This window comes from Passer montanus, unplaced genomic scaffold, assembly GCF_014805655.1.
Source record: "Passer montanus isolate IOZ18808 unplaced genomic scaffold, ASM1480565v1 scaffold2, whole genome shotgun sequence".
NCBI lineage: Eukaryota > Metazoa > Chordata > Aves > Passeriformes > Passeridae > Passer > Passer montanus.
Window position 1 is genome coordinate 9,548,968 of NW_024366591.1, and position 12,309 is coordinate 9,561,276.

At 36.6% G+C, this 12,309-nt stretch overlaps 1 protein-coding gene across 5 annotated transcripts in view; it reads right to left on the reverse strand.

The window, feature by feature from the left end:
• The window catches only part of ARID4B (AT-rich interaction domain 4B), a 90,937-nt gene that overhangs the window by 31,544 nt on the left and 47,084 nt on the right, over positions 1–12,309 (reverse strand). For 3 of the 5 annotated variants that reach the window (XM_039707121.1, XM_039707118.1, XM_039707119.1), the window contains exons 9-14: positions 8,969–9,048; positions 7,576–7,649; positions 6,613–6,767; positions 2,384–2,456; positions 1,243–1,337; positions 21–118 (exon numbers count right to left, since the gene is read on the reverse strand). In XM_039707121.1, coding sequence (XP_039563055.1) covers positions 21–118; positions 1,243–1,337; positions 2,384–2,456; positions 6,613–6,767; positions 7,576–7,649; positions 8,969–9,048 — 575 coding nt within the window. The remainder of the gene's footprint in view (positions 1–20; positions 119–1,242; positions 1,338–2,383; positions 2,457–6,612; positions 6,768–7,575; positions 7,650–8,968; positions 9,049–12,309) is intronic. The other 2 variants (XM_039707122.1, XM_039707120.1) reach the window with 1 other exon arrangement.

The window sequence follows — 12,309 nt, forward strand, 5'->3', positions numbered from 1 at the left end:
TACATGGCTTTATTACTTACTTTCTGTATGCACATTTAACATTATATCCTGCAGCTGAATTTAATACAGGGATTCCAAGATCTTGATAAACTTGCTTCCACACCGCTCCACTTTCAATCTGTTAAAGACAATGATGTAATTGTTTTTTAATTAATTCACTGACAAAAAAAACTAAATTGACAAAGTTTACAGCTTCAGAAAATAAATGTAAGTAATTTCCTCTGATCTATAAAATTACTATTTATCACACACACAGTATTTCACTGTAATGCAAACTGCAGTCTAATGTAATCACTTTAAGCAATTTAGCATTTCTGCAATGCAAGAAGCCACAGCAGGCTTTCCTCTCCAGGTGGCAATAAAACAGAGGACAGAAAATATAGCTATCAGAAAAATCAGTACATCTTTTTTTTTTCTTTTTATTTTGTATTTAAAGTAATTCTTAACTATCAGAGCTAGAATTTTAATTAAATTTGAAATAAAAAAATAAGTCAAAGCATTAACAATATTCAGCCCTGGTAGTACTGCACCAGACATAGTGCCTACCAGTCTTTCATTATGTCCTTAACATGCCCTTTGGTGACAAAGCTCCGTGACGTGCCCATTTCTAACCATCTGTGAAGGTAAAGCAGATGTACTGCAATACCCAAGTACCACATCCTGTCCTGCCTGTCAGAAAGGCGTCACTGCACAAACAGACCTCCTCAGCTGTCAGGCTACATTCATGGGAAGCAGTTCAAAGCACAAACAGAATCTGCTTGGCCATGAATTCAATGTATTTCAATTACTCCTCCCAAGACCAGTCTCACTAATCCCCGTCAGAAAATTCTTCTTTACACTGTCCAGAATAAATAGAAATTAGGGGCCTCACATCAGGCCACCAAATTGGCTGTCTTTGAGATTTTACTGAGCAGTGACTCCTTTCGTCTGGAGGTAACAACTTTATCACACAAATGTTTCTTGAAGTATTACAAAAACACACATGCTGGCTGATTTATGCAGCAATAATTAAACATACTGAGTAGATGTGTAATTTGCTTAGCTTCTAACTAGTTCTGTTTCATGTTAAAGCATGGTTTTTAGAGCTACAGGGTGTTTTATGCAGCCATAGTAGAAAACCTTCATACATCTAATTGTCCTGTGTTATTTATCAGTACTTCACAGAGTAATAAATTATTCCACAATAATCCACAGCATCCACAGGTTTTATGGCTCTGGAGTATTCATTGTACTAATACTCACGTTATCAAATCCTCCAAGCTTGTGTACAAGTCTGAATAATTTGAAGAGATTCAAATTTCTATATCCTAATACAGGTCGTTTGTTAATAGGAGTCCCTGGGTAACAAAAACAGTTGTTAGGGTATTTTGAAGTATTTTTTTCAGAATAACATGAAATTCACATCATATGCACTATTATTAAATACAGTATTTTAAACTCCACCTCCTGCATCTGGTACTTTCTTTTCATGAAACTTAAAGTCTATAGTCTTAGTTACTGAACTAGAGGGAAAATGGGTTATGTTAGTTAATGATATTTAATGTTATTAAATGTTATATATACTTTCTTCCATACCTTACTGAACATGCAGAAATGATGCAAATTTTCTTGCTAACTATTTTACATATTTTTATTTCACTCACTGAAACAATTACATCTGAAAATACAATAGTCCTTTCACTGATTTAAAAAACCCAAACCAACCCTCACCAGGAGCAATCCCACAATGCTTCAAGAGCTGAAACTTCCTATGCTACTGTACTAGCAGTAGCTATCACATTGTCATATCTTGTGAACAGTTTAACTCATTTCATATGGCAATAAGAAGATACTAATTCAACCAGTCATAATAGTAATTTAAATACAGACACCCTCACTCCTGCCTTTTCTTGCAATATATAAAAACCTAGTAAGGATTTAACATAACGACTGGTACTGGCTTTCAAAAACATCATAATCTATGGATAGTGTTCATGCACTTAAGTTATCAGGATTCACAAAAGAAAATTAACATAAAGTAAATGCATTTTTCCATGAGCTAAAAGGCGTGTGTTGGTATTTTAAAGTTATTAAACCAAAAATATAAATTAATATGATTGAGAGTATTAAATGTTTGATTATACACTCTAGAAGTACACTATAGCAAACACAGTGCAACATATAATCAAAACATAATAAGATCGATATTTAAATATATCCATTTATTTCTGAAAGCAGAAATATTGGACTGCATTTTAGGAGATGAGTCAAGTGACAGACTCATCTTCCATATAGTAGGGAAGGCAGAAGGCATGACTATGGTTTCAGTTTCCAAAACTGTACTGCAAAGCACTACTAGTTTACAGGCTCAATTTTTCAAAGTACTGTTAATTAAAATGCCTACCTCTGTCTTCCATGAACTTGTACAACTGCTGAAGAAAGTTCTCTCGTTCTTCAGGAAATGGCTCTATTTCCTCCTGTTTAAAGCAGTGCATGCAAGAAAACCATCACCATTTTGAGTTACACTCCCTCATGAAGAAATATAAGGCTGTGATAATTTGGGTTTAAATGTTTAAGTTTGTTTTACTGTAGTCAGCAACAGGATATGACACAGAGAGATACATGCTCTCAGTGCTATGCCACATGAAACCAAGTTTTATAAACTACAGTGCTTCAAAACATATAAAACATGGACTGTAAACATTGGATTTTTGACTGATCACTGAAGCATCATAAGTGGTACCATGGATCAAGATGTGTTCTCAATTTCATCCACTTATGCAGAAAGTCTGGGAGACAGCGCTATTAACGATCAAGAGATCGTATCAGAAATCTCAGCTCTATTTCTACTGCAGTTAAGTGACTCCTTGGTTCTTTCAGAGATGAAGTCACAGAGCAAATGGTGCTTGCACTTTCTTAGGAGTTCTAATCCACTGCACTGGCAAACCGCAGACAGTGGCACTGCATGAGAACTGCCATGGGGCACCAGCTGAGCAGGATCAGTCCCAGAACTGAAATAACAACGGATATTTTGGAAGTTCAGTTCATTGTACTAATAAACCTTTGTATTAGATTTACTTAGATTAATAAACAGTGGAGTTTCATAACAAAGCACTATGGCTTACTTTCTAACACCTCATTTCTTTTGGAAATGGGGCTTGCCACAAATAGTAGCAATAAGATATGAGTATTTCAAATTCTGATGACTGAGCTACAGCAAAACAATACACCAAATATGAGTTGATTAATTTTTAATACTACCCGTAGAGTTTCCAAAAATAACTAGTTATTCAGTAATCTAAACGAAATTATTTTTCTTTGGTGTATTTGTATTCTGTGTTTATAATTTCCATTCTTCAACAGTCTCCTTGTACTAAATATTAAAGCTTCACCTACCCTGAAGCAAGGGGAAAAAACATACTGTCTTTAAAGTCATACTAAGACAGTTGAAAAAAACAAAGAAACAGAATATCATTACTAAACAGGACTGGAAAAAACAAGCACACAAACAAAAACAAACCCCAAACCCTCCAACATCTACTGAATCTATTTAATATAGTGATATACAGCTGAAACGAAGGTCAGGAAAGGCTGTAACTATTATCAAGGAGTAGGGTTTTTTTTTTATTCTGTACTTCCTCTTACCCATTAAATGCACTTGGATGACCATCATAGCAAACAGGCAAAAAAATTTAAGAACCAGTATTCACAACAAGCTGAAACAATTACCCTTCAGGTATAATTATCAACAGAAATGCAATGAAAATACTCCAATCTTGCAAAGGCAATGCAAGAGGAAAGTTTCTGCAAGGGGCATCATGCTGGGCATTCGACACCCAGTGTACCAATAGAACTCAGAGCAGGCAGCTTTGATGGGCAAGGACAGGCTGGGTAAGTTCAGAACATTCATATTCCACAGGCCACGGAGAACAAATTACTTGGGTGGAATGAAACTCCAAAGCTGCACAATTATTTTTTTTCCCCTTCCTTATCTCCCATAGCAGGTACTTGGGAAGGACTTTTACCAGCATTTGCTGGATCATGGAAAACAGACAACGAGCAGCTACTTGGGTTTCTCATGTTCCTAGCCAACAAGCAAAAACTTGCTGTAAGACATCAGTCTCTCAGAACATTTAGGGGAGGGGTGACAGGTGTCACTGAACAAAACCTTCAAGAAACCCAAAAATGTTTTGAGGAAGGAATATATTCTTTTTAAATACAGGGGGAGATAAGGTAAAGGTGATGAAGAGGCTGAATAAAACACTCCTTTCCTACAGTCAAATGCCTGAAAGGTACTTCTACATCTCCAATATGATTCACAGAGGTGCCAGAATGGCAAGTGAATGAACACTCCCTAATTATTTTTCCAGCAGAGAACAAAGTAACTTTCTCTACAGAAGTGTGCTAACATGGAAAGCCTAGGACCCTGCATGCCTCTGAAAAGCATTTACACCTTCTCAGAATCTCTACAGAGTCAGTTGTATTATACTATACTAATAGTATCTGTTAATAATCTCTCAATCCACTTAGACAACAAGGTTTCCTAGATAATGCTTTGAAGCAGGCATGTCACACTGTCATATCTGCTTATTTTCAAGTTACACAACCAGAGTGCTAACTGGTCACTCTGCAGTCCCTCATGAATTTGTCTACGCTACAAGTGAAAATAAAGCGGCTTCTACATAGGATAATAAAATCCAGGAAAACAACATGTTTTTTGCAACACAAATTCACACAGTAGTATAGCACAGCACTGGAAGAGAGGGTCTTTGACAACTCTTTTACCTACTGTCAGATTTTGGAAAGTAAAGGAAGGCCATTTTCCTGTCTCTTCCATTAAGGGAAAAAAAACCAAGGCAACTACTCTTCTCAGAAGATATGTACAGAGGATTTGTATGTCAACTCCTATCTATATAGGCTGTAAGCATGTATATAGGTATGAGATATAGAAGAGCATCTATGTATGTATCTACAGAATGGGGTGAGCATACATATAGGACAGACATATCTATTTTTGAAGTGTGTGGTGACATCTTTAAGAGCTTGGATTTTCTGTTTTGTTTTGTTCTGGTTTATGGGTAGTAGGACCATATGGACGGCCTGAGGCAAGCCATCATGTCCTGGGAAGCAGTAAAACAACCTGCAGGGGCTCAAGTCCCAAGAGTGGGCCCACAGGACCTGTTTGGGAAGAAATGCTGCTTGATTATAGGTTATAGGTACAAAATAATAAGGAGGAGTTTTGTACCTATAACCTATAAGGAGTTATAGGTACAAAATAACAAAAACAAGAGAAGAAGCTGCAGAAACTGCTCAAAAATGGGTAGAAAGGAGACACACGTGCCACTGACCACGATGGAGAGCAAAGAAGAAAAAAGAGAAGTGAAAAAAAAATTGCCTCTGTTTTAGAATCTTCCTAGTTCAACAAATAACTGAAATCACTGTTCACTGGAAAAGATATTATCACAAGAGGTGATACAGTAAATTCCAAAATATTTGTCTGAGATGAAATCTTTATGTCTAGCACATGGAAAGATTAGCTCAAACAATTAATGTCACATGCAACTAAGAGGAGCTCAAGAGAAGGTGTTGAAAGAGTCAAGGTCAAATGTTTACAAATGCTATAGCTAAAGAATCTGTGTTTTTCACCTAAAAGTAGTGCAGGAATGATCACTATATAAAGATGATATGTCATTCTGCATAGACACAAACCTATCTACATGCATCATGTTCATGGCTGGACATGAACACGCAGACAAGGTTCAGAAATTGTATTGAGCCCAAGGAACTATTCCTTGCTCCTCAAAATACTAAGCAGAGCACTGGCTGCCCTTGCAAACTTTTGATCAGAGCTGGATAATCTTCTGAAAGCTTAAAGAGGAGGCAGAAAGAAATTATAAGCATGAAGAGGTGACAAAGTCATAACTTCACACTTTTGCAGTCTCCCAACATATTTTAAAGAAAAGAATGACTAAAAGATGAAACACTATCTTCTGGTATGCCTGAGCAACAATATCCATGGGCGATGGACTGAGTTAAGGATCCTGACAACTATTTAAGACCCAGACCAGTTCAGTTTCTTCTTCACAATTCCCCTACTAATAGGAAATTAAGTCTCCTGCATTACTGGTACTTGCTAGAAAATTAAGAGAACAGCTCTCAAACCCTAGTGAGAGAAAAAAGTGATTATGGCAGATACAGATTTAGAGTACCACAGGAAGGTACAGAGAAGTAAAAGGCTCAAAAGCTTCTCTTTCAGCCTCTCAGCCAGCTGCAAAATGAAGTTCTTTCCACTAACTTTCTTCTTTTCTCATCTTGATTTTTTTTTTCAGGACAGAAGGCTGGGGGTAAAGAACACATGATCAGAAAACCAAGCATGAGGTGGGGGCTCCATACTTGCAGAACAAAAAAGAGAAGAAAGGTGGAAGTGGAGTGCATGGGGGCTAATGCCTTGATTGCAAGCTCTGCTTCATTACACAGGGTAGCCAGAGAGATAGCTTGGAGTGGAGCATTCTTCTGCAGATCTGGGAAAGAGTGAGTTACCCAATAATGCCTATGTTAACCTGTTATATGTCCCCCAATATTAAAATGCCCCTGCTAATTTTTATCAGCTGTGTATCTGTGCCCTTTACTAACTTCACTTGCCTCTTCCTCACTGCTGTTATCCTCTTTTTCTTTTTCATCCTCTTCCTCTTCTTCAGCTTCACTGCTGGAGCTGTCTTCTTTCAATTCTGTTTTCCAGTTACTAGGAACAGTTCTGTTTTTACGGAATTCAAGTGCTTGGTCAAAAGCTGTAAAAGAACCAGCCTCTGTTAGCACTGCAGGAAGTATCAGTTTGCACATATATTTCAATTAAAAAAACAGTAATGAAGAGAGAAGAAGGAAAGACTGCTAAATAACAATTCCTCTCCAGATTCAAAGATCCTCAACAACCACTCCATGTTGTCCATCCTGATTTGTCTTATCCCGTCAAACTGGCCTAGTGTTCTCTGCACATCAAGGCACTCGGAAATATCACTAGTATTTTTACCACGTCAGTGTCTACAGACACAAACAAGGATCTTCTGCATAAGGCATATGTGAAAATTTAACTGAGGAAACCCCTATCCAACAGGTTTACACTGCAGTTTATATACATCAAAAAGGGAGGGCAAGGAGGAAGAAACAATCACAAGCTAATCTAAGCAAGCTTAAACTTTCAAATGCACCCACAATTCCAGATTTTCAAAGCTCATAAAGGCAACTTACTCACAACTGTTAGGGGTGCTACTGTGAGAATAATTCAATAAAGTTCTAAAGCAAAAGGAAAAATCTAATGTATAGAATCAATATTTGCCTATTTGACATGCCTACACTTAAAGCTAGTGCAGAGCAGGTAGGATGCTGCTTTTGGGCCTTTTGCTCAGTCAGGTTTTATTTGTTTAAAAAAAAGTAGTTCCTCTAACTTTCCGTAAGTGTTCTCCTTCACTATATTATTCTGTAACAAAAGAGCCTATATTTTAGTATCTTTAAGACATGAATCAATCTGCCAGAGATTTAGTGCAATTCATGTAACTAAGCAAATACATACAAGTGTTTCTCCCAGGAAGTTATTTTTACCTTGTTTTAACAAAGCGTCAGGCTTTGGTGAAGTTTCACTGATTTCCCGGACATCTTTTCTTGGCACAGAAACACTGCAGAATTTAGAAAGTGTTAAAAAAAATTAAAGTATTTTAAAGGTAAACTAACTATACGATACAAAGCTCCCATTAAGATTATAATACACTTACTAAAGATACGTAAGAAGCATATGAAGTATACCTTGACAATTCTATAGTGTTAGTCTGGCAGTGTTAGTCAGTGGATTAAAACCAAAACTTTTACATTAAATTGATTAAACTATATGCATTCACTGCATACTAAAGAAAGCATCCTACTTCCACAAAGAGGTAGATTCTGGAATCTTCCACATATGTAATACTTTAAACTCACACATGAATTTAACATTAATTTAGAACCTTACCTTGCTTAAAACATAAATGAGTATTAGTGTAAATTGTCAATATGAAATTAAAGACTTTCAAATTGTGAGAACAAAGCACTGATTTTTCTGATTTCTACTTTGTCTACAACCAAGGAAGCAAATCTGAATTGCAGCTCTGGAGGACTGGGGGCTGGGTAAGTGCCCGTGTGCACACATCTTATGTGTGTTCTTTGGGTGATGTGCACTGATGCCTAAAAACTATCAAATGGTAAAGTAATACCCTAGACTTAGTAAGTAATTAAACCACAATGAAACTGTTAAATATTTAAATATCCTTCTTGCAAAACATTGTGTTGAACTGAACCAAGCACAATAAATAGCTGCAACTTTTGAAATAAAAACTAAAATCTAGAAAAAAGAATTCTATTGTTGTGAGTTTAAGAACATGAAGTTCTTTATTTTGTTGCAAATACCAGTCTGGTTTTCTATGCTTCTCTATCCTTTTTCCTACTTTGAGTAGCATTACAGCTCTTTGCAAGGAGCACAGTAAGATGCAGTTGCAGTCTAGACTGAGATAAACATATGCCTTACTACCTTCAAACAAGAAAGAGGATTTCTGTGTGTGCACGTGGTGTACGTGCAGGCATGCACACATCCCCACCGACCCTTCTGTAGCTGGATAAGCTTACAGCCACATCCTTGAAAAGCACTGCTCTATTCCAAGCACAGCAGGAAAGAGTTTCAGGCCATTCTTGAAGTCACGTAATACAGCAGTGTTTGCCACAATTTTAACAATGAAATTAAAACTAAGACAGATAGATTTATGCATCCCATTACTAATACTGACAAAGTTCAAGACTAATTTCATCACCATGTAGGCTGTTAACAGTTTTTTAAACATTAGAAAAATCTTGGCAGGAACTCACTGAGCTTACTGATGCTATTAATACTTTAACCAACACATCTCATACTACATTTCACTTGAGGTATACATTTTGTTCAATTATCAAACTCAACATTCCTACTCACAATTTGCCATCCTTGAATGAGCGAACAAGAATATTGTCTTTTTTCACCGCAATATCATCACTACAATCTGGACAAACCACCTGCAAAGATATTACAATTGCAAAGTTTAGAGAGAAAAAGCTAAAACAAGAGAGTAATAGTAAATAGCAGTGCTTCTCTAAAAGCTTTTGTGCTCATTTCTCGCTGGCAACCCTGAGATGAGAGCAAGTGAGATCCCCCAAAACACAGGAGAGATGACCTCCTGAAATTACTGAATGCATGAGGTCATGCTCGCTCCTAGAGAGAAACCGAAGGCTGCTGCCAGAAACATAAGAACAGCATTCTGACAAAATGTCAGTCTGTCATGCCTCTACAGCTTATTCTACTCCTCATCCTAAAAGGACAGAAATTTCACCAAGTGCTGCCACCTGACTTAGAGACTTTTTCTGAAAACTTCTAGAAATGGCAAAGATGTGATCATACACAGGGTCAAAACCAAAAGCTAACAGGATTTATGAAATGCAATTTTATGAGGGAAGATTTACAAGCAATCTGCCTAGGAGAGGAGAGCACCTCAAGTACAACTATTATGATAGGTTCTTTAACTCAAGAAGTAGACTAATCAAGTCTAGCACCGAGACAACATATTATTTGTTGCAAATTTAAAAGCTATTTAAATTTTGTTAAACCAGGATACAATCACTAATCAAAAAGCACCAAGAATTAAAAAAAAAATTGAATTGCCAAAGATATGCAACAGAAAAGCAACAATAATGTGCATAGATCCCTGAAAGTTAGGAAAATTCTGGCTGCTACAAAATCTCAAGGAGCAGCAAATGAGTGTAGCCTAAGTTAGCCCAGGTAAATACCTCTTCTCTCTTATACCAATTTTTGCCTTAATTTTCCACCAAATACAAAGATACTAAATGGAAAAAAGTTGGGTTTTTTCCCCCTCCTTTCATAGGTCACCGCCTATGCAGCACTTTAGGAGCTAAAGTCAAAAGTTCGAAGTGATTTGGAAATAGACTTGCATTATCACAAAACATAGGCTAAATGGTCCTCAAGACAAATAAAACTCAACAGACCAAGTACCAAAATTCAATGTATTCTATGGTCTACAAAAAAATTACTTTAGGAAATGACAACTTTCTAACTGGAATTATGCTTGAGATACAGCTTGCAATGTCAGGGTAAAAGATAATGATTATCAACCTCTATTTTAAACTGACAAGTGCAAACTCTTAGCTTCTTAAAGATGAGAAAGGCTCTTCAGGCTTTAGTTACCGGTCTTCTAGAAGCATCAAGATTTTAGTAGTCAGAAATCCATTCAGAGGTTGGAAAACAGCTTACCATAACCTCATCTAGTGCTTTTACATCAAGCAACATCACCACAATTTTGCCTGAATCAAGTTCTCAATTTCCTTGCAAAACAAACTCCACTGGAGTCATAGGAGGATGAAAGAGATGATCCTATGTAAACTCAATTTTCTGAAAATGCTGCAGGCAGATTTCCTCACTGCACCTTTCAAAAGCCTTTAAGTACACATTAAAACTCAGCAATGCTTTAAGGCTTACTGAATCACACTCTTTGACATAAGGAGCAACCATCAGATCCTTCTGTACTCCCCCCTTCCCCACAGAACTAACAGAAAACAAGCAAACAAAAACCCCACCAACCCAGACATGTATGCAGGATTAAAATAATGCAGTCAATTGCTGAGTCCTCAGAGTAATTTTTACCAAATTTAGACTTCTACAGTTCTAAATTTGTAAGTGATAATCTCCTTGGTTATAGGCGTGATCTCCAAAGTACTCGGTTTCCACTACTAATCTTAATTGTTACTTGTTGTAAAGGTTTAGACTAATCCCTAAACTTGCTTTGACATAATAAACTTGTACAATGCCCTCTGTGCTTATACACAAAGTATCTGCATATAATATCATTAATAAGAAATAATGCTGAGATACACATTCTTCCACAAACTAAACCTGAATTTTCATGACATTATTCATGAAATTACCATAATAGAAAGTTAATGCAAATTTTATCAGTAATAAGATAAGATTACTTTGTTGATACAGTAGAGGTAACCTGCTCACAGGGTAAAAAAATCAAGAGGCATAGCTGTTGGAAAGGGGATTATAACAAAGAAAACCAAGCCAAACCAAAAAAGGCAGCTATTTGAGGTACAAATCTATCCTTTGGCACAGTTTTTCTGGTTAAATGCAGTATGATGTTTGTTTGCAGAGCTATAAACCTGATTACTGAAGTAAGAGTTAATCCAGGATAAGCTATTTCAGAGTTAACAAGCTTCACCCTCAAACTTTATCCCCCTACTGCTTTTCATTTGTTGCAGGAAGCTATTCCAATCTTCAAAAGAAAGCCAAAGAAATAATTGTCTATCTTTAGTATATTTTTGGAGCAGAAGCAAAAGTTCAGCTCCTCCGAAGTATGGGACCATGACTGTCCTGAGCAGCACCACATGAGCCAAGCAAGCCCAAACCTTTCCAGAGAACATGCCATGGAAACTGGTACCTGGCATGGGCAGGACCAGAAAGGCAAACCCAACAGTATGGCATAAACTGCTCAAGCCACTTTCACTGACCACTTCTCTGAGAGAACTGTGAGGCAGGTAATACTGCATCCCCTTGATGACAGCTTTCAGCAAAGAAACATCTCAATTTTTCTTGTTTATCACTGAAAACTTCTCTTAAAGCTATCTGCTGTAAATATGGTATCTCCTTGCTGTAAATGCTGCCCTCTCTCTTGTAAAAAAGACTACAGTGACTCTTTCTCTGTCACAAACTTCCCCAAAAGAATTCCTACTGGAAAGCTGCTGGACTGCATTACAAGACACAGCAGGTGACAAGCAGAATGCTGCAATTGAGAGCTACTACACATACTAAGAGGAGTTAAATGCTATTGTATGCATAGTTTCAAAAGCAGAGCACAAGTCCCCCTGAAATTAGATCAACATGTTAAGCTTTCATTGCCAGGAAGGAATTAATCAATGATTTACAATTGAAAATAAAATAAAAATTAAAAAGCATGGTACTAGAAGGCACCACATATAGAAATATATTAATTTCCAAATCAGTCTACATGCAATTACTAGCCTGTCTGTGATATTTTTTTAGAAGTTGATTTCTTAAATACTGTCTTTAAGACAGAATAAAGGAAGAAAAAAATACTGGTACCAAAAGGCTACAGTGTAATTTTAAAGTAAATTTATTGTCAATATTCCACTACCTACTGTAGTGACCAAGAAAAAAGATTTGATTTTATTATCCAATGTGTTTATATTGAATTTTGAAAAATCATGTCTATGTAATCACTAAACTTCCCCTCCCTTAGTACTTTA